General features: G+C 28.4%; 1 protein-coding gene across 3 annotated transcripts in view; it reads left to right on the forward strand.

Moving 5' to 3' along the window:
- LOC130669312 (regulating synaptic membrane exocytosis protein 1) overlaps positions 1–22,586 on the forward strand; it is a 126,300-nt gene that overhangs the window by 69,669 nt on the left and 34,045 nt on the right. For all 3 annotated transcript variants that reach the window (XR_008990155.1, XM_057472114.1, XM_057472115.1), the window contains exons 10-11: positions 11,449–11,621; positions 14,199–14,270. Coding sequence is in view for 2 of the 3 variants with exons in the window: in XM_057472114.1 (XP_057328097.1) it covers positions 11,449–11,621; positions 14,199–14,270 (245 nt within the window). In the remaining variant the exon portion in view is untranslated. The remainder of the gene's footprint in view (positions 1–11,448; positions 11,622–14,198; positions 14,271–22,586) is intronic.

The following is a 22,586-nucleotide window of genomic DNA, read 5'->3' on the forward strand; positions in this document are numbered from 1 at the left end:
ACGTCATTAATATTTTTCAATTGACAATTGATTTTTGAAAAAGTTTATCAAAAAAAATTCAAAGTACCGCTTAATTATATTTACAGAAGTGATTTTGGAATTTTTAAAAACCATTTAAAATATACAATTTTTTTTCATCAAATTTTGGGGGTACCCCGTTTTGCCTCCCCCCCTTCCTCTATAACATATAACCAGACTCATTTCAAAACTCAGACTCAATTAAAATTACTCCAACAGACTTTTAACAGTTCCATACTCATAAATATTATTATCTATAGTTCATTCGATTTTTCTAAATCGATTAAATAATTAAAGCATCTTTGACGAAATAAATCTAGTGATTCTGATGACGTAATCTCAAATGGAAGTGAGTTCCAAAAAGTACAACCTACTACAAAAAAATACTTTTGATAGCAAGCTGTATGTGCAAAAGGGACCTGAAGTGTATCCGTTTAGTTTTTCGGATGCCCGTTTTGTCCCTCTCTGCCCCTATAGATTTTTTTTGCTAAAATTCTTGACTTTCAAAGTAAAATAAATGAAATCTCAAGAATTCAATATTGAAAACTTGAGTAAAAAAAAATCTCTGCTCAATGAACGTAAGAAAAATGACTTAAAAAATATAATAGTGCGTGGAATTTGAAAGTTATTTGTTCTTTAGAATTTCTACCATTAATCTTTATTACCCGAGTTGATGAATCAGAGTAACGAGTTCCGATCGTAGATAAAAAACTAATTTTTCACTCTACACTCAAGTGATTACAGTCTGACTGTAGTCAGACTTACTGATGATAAATATTCAGTAACTTTGATGCAAATTAATGTAAAACAAAGTTCGCAACTCTCACTAAAATGCATTATTTAATTTTTAATTTTAATTACACTTGCATAACCCTCGTTAAGAATTTTCATACCGATATTCAGTCCTTCGGACATCCAGCCGCCGAAAATAAAAACTAATACCGTCGACCTACAAAGTATAGTTTAAAATATTAATAACGAATTAAAATTCTGTACAAAGTATATGTGTAGAGAGCTCGGAAACGAAATGTAGTATGTGAGGATCGATAGAAGAGGTGAAAGGTCGCATAGAAGATGAACTACTGGCATGAGCGACGAACGGTGACATCGAGCAATAGACCCGACGGGAACGCATATTAGATGAGTTTTTCATTGAATTTCAAATGTCGGCGTAATTAAACGGTCCTCTATAAGGCCTCACTCTTATGTTGCTTCCCCCGATCGACAGTTCCCTTATCAAAAAAAAAAAAAACTACTTTGTACTAAAGCTGAACTTCATCCGTTATCTGTTCTCACTACGTATTGTTTTTTTTTTTCATTGGCAAAAACACAAAAGACTCAGTCATATCACCCGAACAAAAAACGCGCCTCTTTTTGAACTGACGTTTGTTTTTTTGTTACGAAGAACAACAAAATGCGGATGCTCGGAATTAAAGTTCTATTAAAAAAGAAACGAAAATGAGTATTCGTGTTGAGCAGTTTCTTTAACACGTAATCTACCCTCACATCCGGTCGTTGAGGAAAAGTTTAAATAAGAATTGACGATAAAGGATATCAAGATCGCATATTTCATGCTTATTTATTGCCAATTGTTGAAAAAAAAAAAAAAAATAGAGACATAGACTGTTATTGTTATTATTTTTTTCAAATCCGATGTATGCTGCGTACCGCGAATTTATTTTTATCCTCAAGGAGATACTAATACTTAATATCCACTAGGCGACCCTCAAAGAGCTGAAAAAATAGAGAGGAAAAAAAGCTTTTAAGGTTATAAATATCGGCTCGCATCCCTAACGCGGATTACCATTTAAATCACCGATTTTCTTAACAATACAATCTCCACGATCGTCCTTTTCGATATCTTATTTTTTCTTTATTTTTTCAAATTTTAGTGGCTTTTTTTTTAGATCAACTTGAATGTCTAGATGAAAATTATCGAATGAACGTGAGCGGAATTTTTATGGAGATAGTGCTTGGATTAAATCACAAGATCACTGATAAAATTGTTTATTGTGATTAGAACTCGGGGTTATGTTGACGATTTCGTATAAATAATTTATCATTTTTTTATAAAAACAGTTTCATAAGTTTCGTAATTTTACGAAAATCGGTATGAATATTTTCGAATATTTACGACGAAAATAAAAAACTCAAGGGAAATATTTATGGGAAAACGGGGAAATAAAATTTGATATTTTTGAATTAAATATAAATTCGTAATAAAAAACAAAAAATGAAAATTTATTGGTTTTATCCGGAGTTTATACATAAGAAAAGTATATTTCAAAAGGGGGCGCGATCAAAAGCTTTTTAAGGAATTGAAATAAAAGAACTTTATGCGACATGTGTAGAATAGGGTGAATTATAAGACAATCGTGACGTCGGTACGTATTAGAGTTATGCACACTCGTCATTTGAATGCGACACAGCCTTCGAAACTAATCTCAAGTCATGACGGGTTCACTTCCTCTTGACACGAAAGACGCATAAATTTTTGCATAACTTGCTATCAAAGTTTAATTTAGGAATCAAAATTATGAGACGTAAGATTATTATTATTATTTATTTCAATTAATTGAATTTATTTATCGATATTTCGCGACCAATTACAACCCTGACATTTCATTAAAATTTTTTTTTAAGTCACACGAAATGGCGGTCGTGGCATTAGAGATTTTGTCGAGTTTACATGAGCGATAAAAGTTGGTTTAGTGTCGTGACGTTTATTGGCGCTTGTGTCGCTTTTTAAATTTGTGGTCTAGTATAAACTGTAAAGTAATCAAGTTTTATTGAACGAGTGCACTAAAGTAAAATTAATTTTCTGTAGACGTATAGAAGTTTTTTCAAAATAAAAAATTAATGAGCAGACTGTCAGTAATTATATTTTTTTTTATCGTGAACTTACAGACAATTAACAATTTTTGAATTTTTTTTTTAACAATTCAGTTGTGAAAAAAAAACTAAAAATATGCACATGGGAAATTTAAAAAAATATGAGTGCAGTTTTTTCAAATATTTTATTTTTTGTAATTTATCGTTTTGAAAAAATTCAAAAAATTATTAGATGGCGGCGAACTTCAGTCATTTTTTTTAATCGACCTCGAGTGAAATGATTATTACGAAAGTGTGAAAACGTAAAAGTAATGTAAGATTAGAAGATGTAAGCGTAATTAAACGCAGTCTAGTATAAAAATTAGGTGTTGAAGTAGGAGGTATAATTTAAAAATGTTGAGAAAAATTGCCGGTAGTAATTAACATTAGTGAATACGGAAGAAGCTGCTCTGGTTTTGAGAGACTTGTGAAGTTGTGAAGTACGTCTCGTGAGCCCTTGTCCTAGTCTCTGGCAAACAAACTTTCCCTTATGTACCCTCTCCACTTTACTACGTTCACCGCTTGCATTCTTAAACTCTCTCTTTTTTTATTTTTCCTGACACTGGAAAATTTAATATCTGCACTTTTTTAAATTCATTATTCCATAATTTTATACATTCAAACAATAATTAATTTCTAATTATTTTCCTCTTATAAATTCAATTTGATTAAAAAAATTTATGACTTTTGTAATAAACAAAAAATTTTTATGATAAAACATTTTAAATTAAAATTTAGTACCAAATATTTTGCTGAAATTTTCTATACCAACTTTTAAAATAAATAACAAATTCTTGAAATTTATTATAAAAATAATTATCAACCCTCATAAATTTAAACAAAGCATCAGCTTACATTCTACAGATAGAAAATTAATGATCGCCATAAAAAATCTATCAAAGCAGCCTAAAATAAATATAAAAAAAAATATTTTTCCAGTGTACATAAACGCATTGGGAGCGTAGGCAAAGTTACGTGGGATTATGGATAAAGTTTGTAACCGCTAGCCTCCCCACACGGGTGTGGCCATAAACCAATTAAAAACACGTGGAGCTTTATATACTATCCATATATATATGCATATACCCAACTACTATTACACAACTAAAACATTAACCTCCATACTAATATCATATCCCCGAGCTATTATAATTGTCAACCGCGCCCTTTGTATGTCATATTTTCAGCGATAACGTTTTACCAGTCAGCCATTGATGTCTGAATTTAAAATAAAGCGATAAATACCCTCATGATTTATTTCTTTTTATCTCGAACTCAAACTTCCGAGTGATATCATGCGATATTTTTACAAAATTACAAGAAGTTTGTAGAAGAAGGCTCGTTTAAATTGGCACTTTGAGATGTCATGAGTTATAACATTGTGTAAGAATAAGTAATGTACGTGGGAATGAGTTTGTTAATTAGTCGATGAGTCTCTACAAAAGTTTATAAAAGGGAAAATTTTAATTTCTATGAAACAGTTAACCCTTTTTCCGCTTTTTCTTTACTTACTTCCTTTCTTTTGTCTCTTATACAATTATACACCTAGATATATATACATATACCTCTAGATAAATTTTCTCTTCATTACAGCCGTTAATTAGACTTTTAAAAGGTCTTTTAGATTTTAATTTGATTTTTTTTAGATTTTTTTATTAAATGCCTGAAATTTTTTTAATTTTTAATTTTCACATTTTATGTATAAGACTTTTTTTGAAGGCCAGTTCTCAAAAAAATTTTTTGTCTGACTTATTTATGTAACATCAAAGTTTCAGCAGCAAACTCATAAATAAGCAAACACTTATTTGTGTACTGAAAATAATTACCCGGGAAAAATAATTTAAATCTGTTTATAAAGACGTCATCAAAATTTTGAATTTTTCCATTTTTCTTTTCCATAAATCTAATTAATTAACAAAATTTTTTTTTTATTTATTAATTTAAACTACAATCTGCTAATTAACATTAAGTAATTTTTATGGTGCATATATTACAGGTGTTAAAGATAAACTCTATGGTTTGCGAGGTATTTGATTAGTTGAATCAGTTTTTCAAATCTGACGGTTTATATCTTTTCAATCTTCTGCTAATTTGTTCGACGTTCAGTAGGTTTGTTGCTAAAGTGTTGGGGTGATACATTAGTCTAGTCTCATAGTTGATGCTGCATTGTTTTATTTCAGATTTTACGGTTGGAATTTCGAGATCTCTATGAATTATCTTGTTTGACACAAACCATGGCGCGTTAGCTATAGTTCTTAGTGTTTTAGACTGGAATCGCTGGAGTATTTCAATATTGGAATTGCTGGCAGTTAATTAACAAAATTAGATATTTTCGGGTCGAAGTATAGAAATGATCAAAACCCTGAATGATTTTTCAAAACTATATTCCAGGGACGAACGATTCTAATTTTTTTTTCAAATGTATATATACAGGTTCGACTAGTGTATGTTGAAACAGAGTCTTAAATTTCAAATTGAACCCTGGTTCATATTTTTTCGACCTTATTTAAGGCGTCCTAGGATGAAACAGTTTTAAACTTCGAACTAAACCCTTGTTCACTCCTCCTTACCCGAATTTCAGGCGAGTTGGGTTGAAAAAGGTTTTAAAATCGAGGCGGCAAATACCCACATCAAAAGGTTCAGGCGCTACAAGGCTCAGATGGGGTTTAAATATTTTGACTCGGGTATACTCAATTATTTTGAATACTGAACATGAGAAATCGTTGCTGCACTCAGTTTACTACATCTATATATTATTTATATTTTTTTCCACTCAATACAAGTAGATTTTATCAAAACTAACACAATAACAAAAATGTTTCAACATTTATCTCAGCAGTTTGTTGAATTTCAAGTTTTCGTATCCCGCTAAACTTTTTGGGCACAAATTTAGTCTACATAAATATATATAAGTACATATACTTCTCTGAGAATCCAGTTAGCACGTCTTACACTTTGAAACTTTGACATTTCTGGTAGCAGTTTACAAACTCTACAAAAGTATCTTGTCATTAACGTAAACTTGCTACAAATTATGTGACTAGTGTATAAAAACAAACAATTACCAGTTTAAATAAATAACTTACTTATTCTAAGGGCATGTTGAACAGTGAAATGAAGTATTAAAGTTATTTTTAATTAATAATTATATATAAATATTCCGGGATATTTGGACGGCACACAAATATATCAAACAAAGGAAAATTAATAAGGCCATTACACAAATTGTTGATTATAGATTACGATAGCAAAGTAATTTTAGGGAAGGCAAATATTTGTGATATATAGTGACCGTGTAGGGAAATTATTTAGTTTATTAAAGTTGATATGCAGGGTAGTAAATATTTCCACAACATTCTCTAACTCAATTCTGGATTCCATATGGGATGATGCGGATTTCAATGAAATAAATCTCGCCTACGCAATCATGGGATATTGTATGGGTGTTGATATATATAATATGTAGGTTTATGAATACATATATCTATACAAACGTATGGAGGTAGTACACGTATGTGGAGATTGCGTGGAGATATGGATGTATTGAATATCCGGTAAAATATTATTTTGGTGTATTATGAATGGTAATGCGGGTATTTGAGTTCTGAAATTGAAATACCGCGGAGCGAGAATATTTACATTATTTAAAAAAAAACCAGAGGTTGTGTGCTTGGCGTAAAAAATAATGAATGTGGAATTGATTTTTAATCTTCATATTTACTATGCGAGCTTTCAATGAACAGAGATTGTATGAAATGGTGGAAAACTTTTATTTATGCTCACAATCATTTTTAGTTTACATACAAAATTTTTTTAAATTTAATTTACTGGAACACACAAAATTATTCAGAAAATATCCTTTTTATTTTCGGACAAAATAGGAAAGTCTCTGATTTATTTTTGCTCGTATTTTTAAAAGATTTCAAAAATAAATCTCGGGTATCGTGAAAGTAATAAATCAATATTCAAAATTAAAAAAAAAAATACTTTTTGATTCCCATTTTTTTTGACTCCTACACGGAAAAAAATGATTGACAATAATTGTAGTTCAACTTCTAATTATTTATGTTCAATAACTAATGTCGTTTCAATCAGTAAAATTATGATTTTACACGGAAAAAAAAACTTTAAAAATTACTATTTGAAATTATAACCCGGTACCCGGTCAATATGGGGAATTTTAACATTCAAATAGTAAATTTTATAATACGTGTCGTCTATTTTCCAAGTATCAGTTACGATTTTTAAAGTTCAAATAGTAATTTTTCTTACATAGACAATAAATTTTCATACTTATCCTGTAATTATTCACGTTTAAATCATAAACGAAAAAATTACTATTTAGAATGATGCTATTTACTGATTACTTTATCATTATATTACTTGTCATTCTCAATGTTGGATTCTCTGTTCAAAAATCAATCTTTATTCTTATATATACTTTATTTAATTATTTCTCTTTACTAAATATTCTGTTCGAAATAATATTTCGAACAGTGTTGCATTTAAGTTGTAGTATATATATTTAAGTTCAAAATATGTATATGTTTACTTAAGAAAAGGAAAGCTAGCATGGATCAAATTTTATGACCTTAGGTACTTGGGTCGACGAGAGATTGAGGCCCATGTTTAGTCCAGTCGGCAAGTGATTTAAATGGCGGTCCTAGTAGATTAAGCGAGGCGGAGACCGATTTTGACGATTTTTTTTTTGATTCCGCACTAAAAAAGGATTTCCAAAAAAGTTGAACAGGTTTCCCGTGTTGCTTTTGATTATTTAAATATTTAAAAATTAGTACTTAGTTAACTTTTAAATATCTCGGAAACTATAGGGAAATCGGGAAAAAAAATCAAGAATAAAATGTAGAGAAATAATCAAAGAAAAAAATGAAACCAATCCGAAGTCTATACGACTAATAGTTTACGAGATATGATTTTTTTAATGCAAATTAATTTTTCGCCGCGCGCGCGGGAGTAAACAATTACCTGGATCTTTTTGAAAAATGCATAAATTAATAAAAATTTTTTTCTAATTCGTAGTTCTTACAATTCAAGCCGATAAACGAAAAGTTTCAAATCGAAAAAATAATTTTTTCGATTTTTTACATTAAAAAAACCATTTTTTGGTTTTTTGGATTTAAAAAATCAAAATTACCAAAAAAATTTTTTTGATGCAAATACAATTATTCTATTAGTTAAAATATACTCCCTAAATAAAAAAATAATCTAAAAAAAAATTTTTTTCTACAAAAAACAATCGATTGAAAATTTTAAATTTTATGTCGCTGGCCCTATCCATTTAATGAGTAAGACAGAGATAGCAATATATGTCTGTCACTCTAATCGCTGGTCGAGCGCCGCTAGTGGGGGATTCACAATAATAATAAAGATATATACGGTGGTCATAATTCGAAATATCCAAATCGTTTTATTTTTTTTTTATACTCCAAACTTTTGTAATAGAAATTTTTTTTTTTATTCAAATTTTTTTTTTTTTCTTTAATTTCTTCTGTGTGTAAACAAATTTTTAACGTGATATAAAAGTAATTTAACTTGTACTTAATGTTCTTAAATAAATCTCAATATTTTTAAAAATGATTGTAATTTATATCCAAACCATTCCTTATTTACAATAGTATTAATAAAATAAATATTTATTGATTCCTAAAAGGTTGAACTTAGATTACTGTAAAATTTTTAAATCTTTCATCGTGGAGTACAGTTAATATTTAAATTTTTTAAATGTCAAATTTTATAATTACAGCAGATATACTGTTTGAAATATATATTTTCAAAGAATAATTTTCAATCGATAAAAAAAAATAATTTTTTTCACGCAAAAAAAGTTGAGATAAAAAAAAAATTTTTGTAAAATTAATTTTTCAGATAAATAATTTTTTTTTGCAAAAAAAGTTTTGTAAAAAAAAAAATTTGTTTACACACAGAAGAAATTAAAGAAAAAAAAAAAAATTTGAATAAAAAAAAAAATTTCTATTACAAAAGTTTGGAGTATAAAAAAAAAATAAAACGATTTGGATATTTCGAATTATGACCACCGTATATATCTTTATTATTATTGTGAATCCCCCACTAGCGGCGCTCGACCAGCGATTAGAGTGACAGACATATATTGCTATCTCTGTCTTACTCATTAAATGGATAAGGCCAGCGACATAAAATTTAAAATTTTCAATCGATTGTTTTTTGTAGAAAAAAAATTTTTTTTAGATTATTTTTTTATTTAGGGAGTATATTTTAACTAATAGAATAATTGTATTTGCATCAAAAAAATTTTTTTGGTAATTTTGATTTTTTAAATCCAAAAAACCAAAAAATGGTTTTTTTAATGTAAAAAATCGAAAAAATTATTTTTTCGATTTGAAACTTTTCGTTTATCGGCTTGAATTGTAAGAACTACGAATTAGAAAAAAATTTTTATTAATTTATGCATTTTTCAAAAAGTTCCAGGTAATTGTTTACTCCCGCGCGCGCGGCGAAAAATTAATTTGCATTAAAAAAATCATATCTCGTAAACTATTAGTCGTATAGACTTCGGATTGGTTTCATTTTTTTCTTTGATTATTTCTCTACATTTTATTCTTGATTTTTTTTCCCGATTTCCCTATAGTTTCCGAGATATTTAAAAGTTAACTAAGTACTAATTTTTAAATATTTAAATAATCAAAAGCAACACGGGAAACCTGTTCAACTTTTTTGGAAATCCTTTTTTAGTGCGGAATCAAAAAAAAAATCGTCAAAATCGGTCTCCGCCTCGCTTAATCTACTAGGACCGCCATTTAAATCACTTGCCGACTGGACTATTCCAAATAAATGCAAGGCAATATGTTTTTCTTCATTTGCACTCATATATATTAGGATGATCCAAAAAATAACAAATTTTTTTTTTTTCTTCCAAACAGGTTCAAAAGTTTTATTTAGATAAAAAAAGACGCCTGTAAAAATTAGAGCTCTTAATATTAGCATTAAGAGGTTCCTCATCGCACTTTTCTATTTTCCATAAGAATAACATGGGAAAAATTTTTTTTACGTCTTCTGATTTTCATAAGTAGCTAACGATGCGTCATAGGAATAATTGGCAGGCATATTTTTGTAGGGAATTGAATGCTCTACAAAAAAAGATTCTTATCATTTTTTGAGGAATCTAATTGTTCAAAAGTTATTTGAGGTTGAAGTCGAATTCATATTAAATTTTTAGATTTTCTACTTTTCCGGCGAAACTATCAGACTTATTACAAAATATCATCACACCTTTTTTGTAGATAATTTTATTCCCTAAAAGTTATTTCTAATAAAGTTTTATCGAATTCCGCATTGTTTTCTAGTTATTTTTATTTTAATGTCAAGCTCTTAAAATCGATCAGAAGAATATTTTTTCATGAGCATGACAGTAAAATAAAAATAACTAGAAAACAATGCGGAATTCGAAAAAACTTTATTAGAAATAACTTTTAGGGAATAAAATTGTCTACAAAAAAGGTGTGATGATATTTTGTAATAAGTCTGATAGTTTCGCCGGAAAAGTAGAAAATCTCACAATTTAATATGAATTCGACTTCAACCTCAAATAACTTTTGAACAAATAGATTCCTCAAAAAATGATAAGAATCTTTTTTTGTAGAGCATTCAATTCCCTACAAAAATATGTCTGCCATTTATTCCTATGACGCATCGTTAGCTACTTATAAAAATCAGAAGACGTAAAAAAAATTTTTCCCATGTTATTCTTATGGAAAATAGAAAAGTGCGATGAGGAACCTCTTAATGTTAATATTAAGAGCTCTAATTTTTACAGGCGTGTTTTTTTATCTAAATGAAACTTTTGAACCTGTTTGGAAGAAAAAAAAAAAATTTTCTTATTTTTTGGATCACCCTAATATATATATATATTTTGAACTTAGAGATCTTTGTTATACAAAAAGAGGAGAGGTTGGTGGACCTCAGTGTTAAATAATATTAAAAGAATAAGTTAGTCTAAGCTAAATCTCTTACGAGTGAAGACATACCCTAGAGCGCGTATTTTAATAAAAGATATAATATTCATTTGTTTAATAAATTGATTTGTTTCATTCACGATTACCATACCTAAATTCCCAACACTCAATTTATATAGTTCATTTTTTTCCGTGTAATGTTTAAACTGCTATAATTAATAGTTAATCGTTGCAATATACTGCTTGACTATTTAAATTTACTAGTTAAACCTTAAAAAACTACAAGACACTTGTCAAAAAAATGCATCTGTTATTAATTTCTTACGTTCTACTCCATAACATTTGCTGAGATTTGGTCTAGGCGCGCTGTTGACGAGAATCTTAGTAATATTTACTAATCTTTTTTTTCATGTATTCAAAAAAACGCATGTTTGATATCAAATTAAAGCTGATGATCTCCAGATTTTTCTAATAATTTTCATCATAAATTTTTAATAAATTAACTGATCAATTCAAAAAAATCAACTTTCCAATTTAAAAAATTAATTAATTTCTGCCTCCAACAATGATTCTAATTTACGTTCTATGTTCGTGTGATTGATGTTAACAGGCCCGACATAAACATGATAAGATCATTGCCATCAGTACCAGGGTCAGTGAAAGGAACGCCAGCCTCAGTAGCTCGAGTTGCAGCCCAGGATGATCGGGAATTACCTCGTCAGGGCAGTTTGGCTGATGGTGAAGGGATCAAAATCGTCATTCATGACGTCGACAGTGATCTCGGTATGAAAATTTGATATTGTTATTACCACCACCCCCGGCCATTCGTTGTACCCAACCCTAGACGTATATTATATCATATTATAGTATAATATAATATAATACTGATAATGGGAGCTGCCAAAAAGTTGGGAGGTGCAGAGTTTACTGGGAAACTCCATTAGTGTTGTGAGTTATAATGAAGTACAGGAAATACTAATTAATTAAACTGAGAGAAACACAAGCTAGTACGTTAACTCTTAGCAATGTAGCTGGTACTTTCTTGCTCTAAGATAAATAGTCTTGTTGAGTTGAATGAGACAAACAAACAAAGGACAATCTGAGTCTCCCAACAAGAGCAAACAGTACAGATTATTTATAAATTTATAATGAAACAAGTATCGCTATTATTTACCGAGGGACGTTTGCGCTTACGCAATTTCTAGTAACCTTGCAAATGACATTTTATCACTCACGTTAATTCTGATAATTAAATATACAATTAAACCATTTATCCGATTAATTATTATCACCGGCCTTGATAATTTATCTATTCAATTAAATAAATACTCGAGATTAATTTTGTTATTCAAGGACATTAATTTACTTTTCATTTTAAAATAACGAAACTTTTTTCTTTTAATTTACTTTGATAGACAAATATTATTTACAGTTTACGTTCATCTTTTAGTATTTTTATTAATAAAACTCGTCTAAATATTTAATAAAATGCTTTTAAAAAATTCAATAAATTATTACCCTCGTTTTATATGTGGAATTTTTTATGCCCCAATAAAACACACCGGTGACGTAATAAAAATTTAATTTTATTTTAGTGACCCAGTGAAATAGGGACATGTATACTCGGTGAGACAAAATCAACAAAATAATCAATATAAATAAATTTACATAACATTTTGTGTACTCAGCCCACATCGAGGGCACGAGTATTTAAGACGCAGCTTAAGTCTTTACTCTTCACTTTTTACTTTTTAATTTTTTCTTAACTTTATCACCCATAAAACTCGCCGATAAATGTCACGGCGGTTCTTTCCCTTTACCACTAATTTTTTTTTTAAATATAAGTCAGCTGGAAAATTATTCCCATCATTTTTTTTTAATTTTTAATATGAGAATTTTTTTAAAAAATACCGAGATATCGGAGTCCGTAATAGAAAAAATATTCAACTGATTTTTACAGAATTCTGTTTGTTCATTAAATTAAATTTTTTAAAACTCCGAGAAATGCAAATTTTAATTAAACAAATTTGTTATCTTTTGGAATTCATTAAAATTTTTCTTTTAATAAAAAAATTTGACTACCCAATTTTTTTTTTTTTTTGTTTATAAAAGCGTAAAAATTTTTTCAAAAATTGATACCTCGATATTGGTGTCCGTAATAGAACGAAATAATTAACTGATTTTTTACAAAATTCTGTTTGTTAATTAAATTAAATTTTTTTAAACTCCGAAAAATTCGAATTTTAATTAAAAAAATTTTTGATATTTTGAAATTCATGAAAATTTCTATGATCCTAAAGTTAGCAGACAATTTAAAATTTTCGGATTTTTTTTTCAACAAATAAAATCCAAAGAAGAAAAATGAAAAAAAATGCACATGTAGAAAATTTAAAAAACTATAAGTGCAATTTTCTTAACTATTTTATTTTTTATAATTTATCGTTTTGAATAAATTTCAAAAATTATTAGCCGTCAGCTAACTGTAGTATCATAAATTTTTCTCTTATTAAAAAAATTTTACTACCCATTTTTTTTTTTTTTTTGTTTATAAAAGCGTAAAAATTTTTTAAAAAATTGATACCTCGATATTGGTGTCCGTAATAGAACGAAATCATTAACTGATTTTTACAAAATTCTGTTTGTTAATTAAATTAAATTTTTTAAAACTCCGAGAAATGCAAATTTTAATTTAAAAAAATTAAAAAATGATCTTTTGGAATTCATTAAAATTTCTCGGGTTAAAAAAAAATTTCACTGCCTTATTTTTTGCTGTTTAAAAAAAACGTAAACAATTTTTTCCAATAAAATCATTTTTTAATTGAAGATAAAATATGTAAAAAAAAATTTGCTTCGTTACAAACTTGTCTTTCTACTTGATGAAGTGTAAATTTATTCATCCAAAAGTCATACCAATACTCGTAACTATTTAAATATATTATCTTTATCTATAGTTAATGTATATATTATATATATATAGAAGCGATTTGTTAAAAATACTTGAATCCCTCTTAAGGTTTCGGTTGTCGTATCTCGACTCCGGTAATTCTCGACCGGAATATTTCAGTCAAGGGAATTAGAATCGCTTTGAATTTAATCCCGTACATTGGTACAGGACGTCGTGTAGCATTAAAGGGGAACAAAAGCACCAGTGCAGAGATAGATGTTAAAAGAGGGTGTGTATGAGGTTATAAAGTATAAGGAGGAGTTGCTAGGGATCGCGCGGTGAGGGTCTAAGTAAAATAAGAAAGGAATTCGGGTACCGAAGGAAGATGAGATGAAAGATAAGGAAATGTTAGCTATTTCAATCCTAATGTAATCTTCTATTAAAGACGCTAAATTACAGTTTAAATTTCCTTGCAGCTCCGAGGATGAATACAAAACGTCGGATTGTTCTCAGAAGGGATCCGCTGCTCATGGACAAAGGACACAGATGTAAGTCTATTATTTTACCTTTTGATAAATGTTTTATCATTATTATCTCTTGATACTCTTGACGTACTTTATTATCATATTTAAAACCCATTTACTGATTAACATTTTTTTTTATTTTCTTAATTAATTAATTACTCATAAAAATATATATTTTTTAATTTTAATTAAAAATTTTCCACGTATTATTTGAATTTTATTTTTAATGGAAAATTTTTCCACAAGATTTTGAAATTTATTATTAAGGGAAATCAAATTTATTATCCATTGAAAAATTTTTTTTTATAGAAAATTATTCCATAAGAGTAAAATTTGATTTTCAATAAAAATTAGTTCTATTATTTGTTAAAATTTTTTTTTTAACAGAAATATTTTTTCTCACCTCCGGGCGGAAAGCGTCAACTTTCGTCCCGCTGTGCAAAACGAAGTTGCCGCTTTCCGCCTCCGTCGAGGAGAAAAATAGTATACACTCCTCGGGAAGTAAATAAGAAAGCCTCAGATCACATGTTTGTTGACCTCGGCTTCGCCTCGGCCAACAATTACATGTGATCTGAGACATTTCTTACTTTACTTCCCTAGGTGTGTAATATACTATTCTTATCCACGGAAAATTTATTTCCCATGGAAAATAATTCCCTTCATTATAAAAATTTTTTTTAACAGAAATGTTTTTCTTATCCACGGAAAATTTATTTCCCATGGAAAATAATTCCCTTCATTATAAAAATTTTTTTTTAACAGAAATATTTTTCTTATCCACGGAAAATTTATTTCCCATGGAAAATAATTCCCTTCATTATAAAAATTTTTTTTAACAGAAATGTTTTTCTTATCCACGGAAAATTTATTTCCCATGGAAAATAATTCCCTTCATTATAAAAATTTTTTTTTAACAGAAATATTTTTCTTATCCACGGAAAATTTATTTCCCATGGAAAATAATTCCCTTCATTATAAAAATTTTTTTTTACCAAAAATATTTTTCTTATCCACGGAAAATTTATTTCCCATGGAAAATAATTCCCTTCATTATAAAAATTTTTTTTTAACAGAAAAATTTTTCTTATCCACGGAAAATTTATTTCCCATGGAAAATAATTCCCTTCATTATAAAAATTTTTTTTTAACAGAAATATTTTTCTTATCCACGGAAAATTTATTTCCCATGGAAAATAATTCCCTTCATTATAAAAATTTTTTTTTAACAGAAATATTTTTCTTATCCACGGAAAATTTATTTCCCATGGGAAATAATTCCCTTCATTATAAAAATTTTTTTTTGTGGAAATTAATTCTATTAGCTGTCAAAATTTATTAAAAAAAAATATAAATTTCTACCAATTACTCAAATTATCGATACTACACGTAATTGCTGTACTTAAAACTTTCAACTACGGGTTTTATTTTTTATTTTCGCATATTAAAGTAAAGGGAAATCCCCTCGACTGCCGATATTATAATGAGCTACAAGCTCCAAGCTACTCATCTCCATCCCTCATATCTTTCCTCCACAAAAACTTTTTCAATCCAAGCTCATGTCCTTCCTCGTAATTAATTTCTCGTGTACCTTAGTAGTTAAATATAAACCGAAAATCTATTATAATGGCCAGGTAATTAAAATTAAAATTTATCAAAGGACACACGAGAACTTAACTTACAAGGCTACAGTTTCAACTAAGCCATCGTCCTGACAATATCGTCGCACGTGCATTGATAAATTATTCCAACCCTCTATAAGATTATACGCTTCTATTATTCTCTAGCATGTAAGTACATTCGGTGCTCGTTAATTTCTATACCTCGTAAAATTTCTTGTCCTTAAATTTTCAATTTTCCTCCACCGAAAAATTATTTGCATCAATAAAAAATTTCAAAAATCTCAATATTAAATTTTTGTTTAATTTTCCCGCCACAAAATTTGAATGGATTATTTTAAAATAAATATACTGCACATTTTTTACATAAATATATTGCACATTTACCTCGAAATATTTACTTTATATTTGATTGCAAACCATTGAAAAAAAAATTTATAATAAAATAAAAAATAATTTTTTTTCATTTAAAAAAAAAAAGTAATAACGAGCACATGTGTGTATTCACACGAGAGTTTGAATAATTTATCGATAAAAATAGTTCGTTAATGAATGTTGGGAAATAGATTTTTCTGCAGATCAAAAAAAAAAAATTTAGTTTATATCAGAGTGAGTATGACAGACATTGATTGCCGGAAACAAGTTACCTTCATATAAATCGTGACCATTAATTCTCGTGAGGGAATTTAAAACCTATATAGACATATGAGAAAAAAATAAATATGAGTTTCTATGATTGCTAACGATTGCGTGCAACAGGTTCGTGATTTTCTTCTACGGTTTTGATAAATTAATGAGCTTGTTGTCGATGTAATAGAAAAAAACCCATGCTAAAAAATTGTTAGGGCTGTCAGTGGTATAGAGAATAATAATATATAGTATAGCACTATATAGTATATAGTGTGATATATAAATCATCATCAATCACTTGAGATAATCGTCTTCGGCACACCCGGGCCGTCAGAACACTAGGGCATTCTCATGCATCATCACTCAGGCATTCACACCAACTAGTGCATCAATTTTTTTTCCGATTCAATACGAAATTCGACACGCTTTGGAAAATAAAAAATAACTTTTAAGCTTCAAAGCTTCCATCTGAATTATTCCGTCAGAGATTATTTTTTTTATGGGCTTTGATTTTGATGTTTTTTCAAGTAAGAACTTTATCATTTTTTTTTATGTCAGCGTGATGGGAAGAACGGCAGTGAATGCTTTTTCATTTTGTCGGCGTATAGAGACCGTCTATTTGCATGTACATGTACCCTTTCATTTAGTAACGTCGGTAGACAGATCAGAAAATGAACGCGGACAGGGCGGGGTTTCAATGCATATGGAATAATTAAATGTCGCTCAAGCGTTTCAGAGTTTGCGGTTCCCTAGCACGTTCATTTCATTGTGTGGTATTACATCCATTTATCTATACACCATATATATGGTTTATATATTTTACAGATAAATATAGCCATTGAAATAGTTTTTGTTAGCGAAATAATGTTTTTTTTTAAATTAGTCTCAGAATTTTGAATTTTTTCTAAATTAGGTTGATATCGAATATGTTGTAAATCAATTATTTAATATTTAGAAATGAAAATACATATAAGTTATAAATTTAACGAGGCTAGAATGACATAATTCAACAAAATTTTGAGGATATGTTTGGACAGACGAGTTGTCCAAATAATTTCTGTGATACTGCAATTTAAATTTATGAAATTTACTTCTGTTTTCCTTAAAATGGCTGACAGTGAAATTTAAATTTTCAAACTTATTTTTGAACGTACAGTAAAAAAATGATGACCTGCAATTATGTCAAAAAATTCTTCAACGATGAAATAAAATCTTGTAATTTTGAATAACGAACCCGGACACTTAGAAAAAATTTAATCAAACTAGACTTTATTATTGACACAAATCATGACGTTGTTCAGAATTAATGACAGCCCACTGTACCCCAGAGTATTTTAACTCGCTGTAAAAAAAAATTGATTAAAGTTGCTCGGTATGAAAAACTAAATGAAATAATTTAAATAACAAATTTTATTCAAATTAAATCCTTTCTCGTTTCCCAGTATTTTTAAAAATATTTTTTACCCCACCCTCACCCACTGTGGATCTTACGATTTTTATTTAAAATAAAAATCTATTCAATACTTTCATTTAATTTATCTAATGAAATTTTTTACCACCAACCGCTCATTAGTGTCAAGAGCTTTCGTAAAAAAAATTCGTATATCTTGTGATTATTTTTACTCATTTATTTTATTTTAAAAATGTCAAAAAAAATAATTAAAATTTTAATTTTAATTATAAAAACTTCATCATAAAAATCTCTTTACTTTTTTATCATTTACTTGTTTCACTTCCATTTCCTGTTTTTTATTACTCTCATTTTTCTTTCTCTCATTCTCACAGATAATATTCTGTATCCCAGTTTTATGTCTACATATATACCCATAACTATACATATACATATACATATGAATATATGTTGTATTTTATATACATATATATATGTAGGTGCTATTTGTACAATCAACAGGTACCGAGAGTCGGGAATTGTGAGGGTCACGCGATAGTTACTATTAAATTGAGAAGTATATATACATATATACATATATATATGTAGGATAATAATACTGCGCACTGAAATGAATCGGAAAATAAAAAAACAAAAAAAACAATAGATAGATAGACAGATAAATATGTTTGGGTGTTTTTTCATTTCGTTTTTGTATACGTCCGAGCTCGTTAGTAAAATACTATTACATTGGTTAAAGTTTATTGTCCAATTGCTATAAATTGCTACTATACCGGTTTTAAAATACAGATAAATCTGATCATTGTAGTATTTATACATATAAAAGACAAATAAAATTTCCATGATGGTCGTCTGACCATACAGTGATTTAATCACTGCACTTTATGTTGCTCATAGACGAATAGTTGTTAGTAGTCTAGTGCTCCATAAAAATGACCGTATAGTTGTCCATTGGATTTATTGGTGAATCAATCCAATGCATTTACGACGGGAATAAAAATTTTTAGCTTTTATAAACTTCCTGATAGAGGGATAACAGGGCCAAGGGGGGGCTTCACTTTTTTTATCTTTGACACACGAAATTTTATATTTTTCTGATTCCCGGGTCAAAAATAAAACTTGATTCAGGCTCGCTTCACCTTATTTTCTTTTGAAGTTATCGATTTGCGATGATTTTTTGATAAGATCTCGACTTTTTCGACTTAAATTAAATTTTTTTCAACTTATTTGTATTTTTTGATCTTAATTTGAACTTATTCGTCTTCACTTCGGGCACGATGGTCATTCACCTTACTTTTGACTTGCTAAACCAAGTCGAATAAAAGTTATTTATTTGCCTTACTTTCGCCTTAGTATATAAAAATTATTTCACCTTACACTGAAAAAAAGAAATATTTGTCCCAAATAAATCAATTTATTTGTGGCTTTTTTAAAAATATTTCTTAATGACAAATAAATATATTTGGTACAACAAAATATGACAGTTGATTCAAATAATTTTATAATTTGACGGAAATGTATCATTTATTTGTGGTAAGTAATTGATATATTTGTGGTGAAGATATTAAATTTGAGACAAATAACCTAAAATTTGGCGATACTATACATATATTTGAAGCCCTTATTTATTTGTAGCAATTAGATCATTTCTTTACCACAAATAAATCACTTATTTCACGCAATTAAACTACTCAAATATATGATATCTTTCTCACAATTAAATATTTACTTGGCCATATCCAAATATACGATATCTTTGGCTCAAATAAATCTTAGTTGGCTCAAATAAATCTTTTTTTCAGTGTAGTTTTGACTTTTTCGGCTGATATTTTAAGTCGAATGAGTCTAAACCAAGTCAACTTCGACTTGATCTTGACTTTTTCGTCTTAAAATTCAAGTCGAATACGTCTAAACCAAGTCAATTTCGATTTGATTTTAACTTTTTCGTCTTAAATCATGACTAAGTAAGCCAGTTAAGTCTAAACCAAGGCAAAAATTCAATGTATTTTATATTTCCGTAAAAAAAAGTCGAATTTGTCTTATGAAAAACAGCTCCAAATTTCGACTTGTTAAACCAAGTCTAAATCAAGTTTTATTTCTGACCCGGGATTCGAATAAAATGGAATCCCCGAATTTAAAATTTTGAAACATTAATTTCTGGCGCGTTAAATTTTTTGAAACAGAGTAAAAGTAATTCAAGACCAGGAATTAGTTTTATAATCAAAACCAAAAAGTTTGATGTTTAATTAATGAAAATTTTTCTTTCAAATATATATAAAAAAATTTATAAAGACATAAGTATAATAACTAATAATATGACGGCCTGATGTCACGGAATCGGCATTTTCTAATAAAAGAACCGGGAGAATCCAGTTCACAATCTGCAACCCAGTCTGATTGTGAGTAATCGCAACAATCTTTGCAACTCACGCACTGTAATTAGAAAATCCACATTAAAAAAAAAAAATTGTTATAACAATAGGCCATTTTTGAGATTTAAATAATCCATACGTACTTCTTCACCTTCGTTTGAACATACTTCTGGTTGAGGTGAACAACACTCGGTCATAATTATTGCCAGACCAATAATAAAAATATAAAGAAATTTAACGAACATGTTCTATTAATACGCGATAGTTAAATATTTCTTTAAAAACGAATAGTCGTCTATTCTTCTCGATCTTTAATTTTAAACTGAGACTTAAGTATGTGATAACGACTTGATAGCCTAGTTCTGTACTATTTTTACGATTGGAATTCCCTATCATTAAAAGATCATTAGAATCTTTTATTACCAAGTAGTTACGGTACAAAGATATCTTTCGTTTAAACTAATCTATAACCTTTAATTAACAACAAATTCCAGAAAAATGAAAAAATAATCAGTAAAAAATTTTTTTTTATAAAAAAAACTACTAATTTTTGATGAACTATAAACTCCCACTTAATTTGAATTAAGACATCTGTCATTGCGTTTAAAAAATAAAAATCCAAATTTTTTTTCTCTCGATTCTAAAAAAATTCAAAGTTTAAAATTAACTTCGTACTAAAAACAAAATTAATTAAATGAAATTATAATTAACATTTGAAAAAAATTTCGCTGGTTCATTCTGCCCCCTTTTGCCTATTGACTGAAAGTTTTTCGTTTTCTCGACCCATTTTACAAATATTTTAAGTATGTAATTAATTTTCAATTAAAATGAAATTAATTAACAGCAACAAATTAATCAAAATTACATTTAATTTCATCCCTAGTGGATCCGAATTACGGTAAATTACAGTATTTTACCGCAAAATACCGTAATTTACTGCAAATTTGCCATATATGGCATACGAAAAAAATATATATCAGGATATATCCGGGCCAATCTGCATATATGAGACATACATTTTTTTATATGTCGTTTATATGCAGATTGGCCCGGATATATCCGGATATATATTTTTTTCGTATGGGTAAATTACGGCAAGTTACCATAATTTACCGCAGATTGCCGTAATTTACCGCAAATTACTGCAATTTGCCGTAAATTACTGTAATTTACGGTAAAATGTCGCATTTTATGGTAATTCTTCTGAATACCGTAAATTACGGCAAATTTTACGGTGAACTGCCGCAATTTTACCGTAAATTCGCCGTAAGATACGTTATTTGACCGAAATTTGTCGCAAATTGCGGAAATTTACGATAATTTACCGTGAATCGAATCTGCTAGGGATGGCGCGTAAATTTAAATTAACTTATTTATTTTACCAATTTTACTGGTTCCATTTTCCCCCAATCCAGTTTTTCCTTTAATAATAATAAAAAATAATTAACTGACTCATTTCGCCCATAAATAAATTTTTTTCGTTTACTTGTCATATTTAATTGTCAAAACAAAATTTTTTAAAATTAATTCCATTAAAACAGTTTATCAATAAACGAATATATTATAACATGTACTTGACCTATTTCATAAAATTTATTCACTTGTAAAATTTAAATTTTGTTCGTAAATTAATTATTAAACTCGTCTGGTCTGCATTTGAATAATTCAACATGTTTCAATAAATAATCTTGTTCAATTACTAAAATCCTTGGTAAAAATCCTTGTTATTCAAATTATAAAATAAAAAAAAATCAGTTAATAAATAAACACTTACGTTAACATGGAATCCAAGTTAAATAAAAAATGTAAGAAATATTTTAATGACGTAATTCCGCAACAGGTATTCCATTTTATTAAAAATTTATGTAGAGAAATTTCAAGTCGGTACAGAATAAAGTCCTCTGGGTACTTTTTATGTTTTTTTTTTATATTTGTGAGCGGTAATGATACTCAAGTTCTGCAAACAATTTACAACCCATGGGTTAAAAAAATGAAATTTTTTTTTGGTGGCGGTATCGATATTCATATTAATGATATTAATATACAGAGGTCGGTAGAAGTGATATTGACAGAATAGCTAATGGCGTTATATCGATTTCCAAAGATTCATCGAACCCAAAAAGATATAATCGGATTGATTGGGAGCCCGCAAGGCGTAGGGAATTAATTCCATCTTATCGCGATTGAATTAAACTTCAGAATGATACTTGTATCTATACACATTTAGTTTCAGTGAGACGTTACACTTTTGCCCCGATCTGTCTTAATCGCGATCTCTTTATGTACTTATGACTCTCTTCAATGAGAATTC

The sequence above is a fragment of the Microplitis mediator genome, chromosome 6 (genome assembly GCF_029852145.1).
Source record: "Microplitis mediator isolate UGA2020A chromosome 6, iyMicMedi2.1, whole genome shotgun sequence".
In the NCBI taxonomy this organism is placed as follows: domain Eukaryota; kingdom Metazoa; phylum Arthropoda; class Insecta; order Hymenoptera; family Braconidae; genus Microplitis; species Microplitis mediator.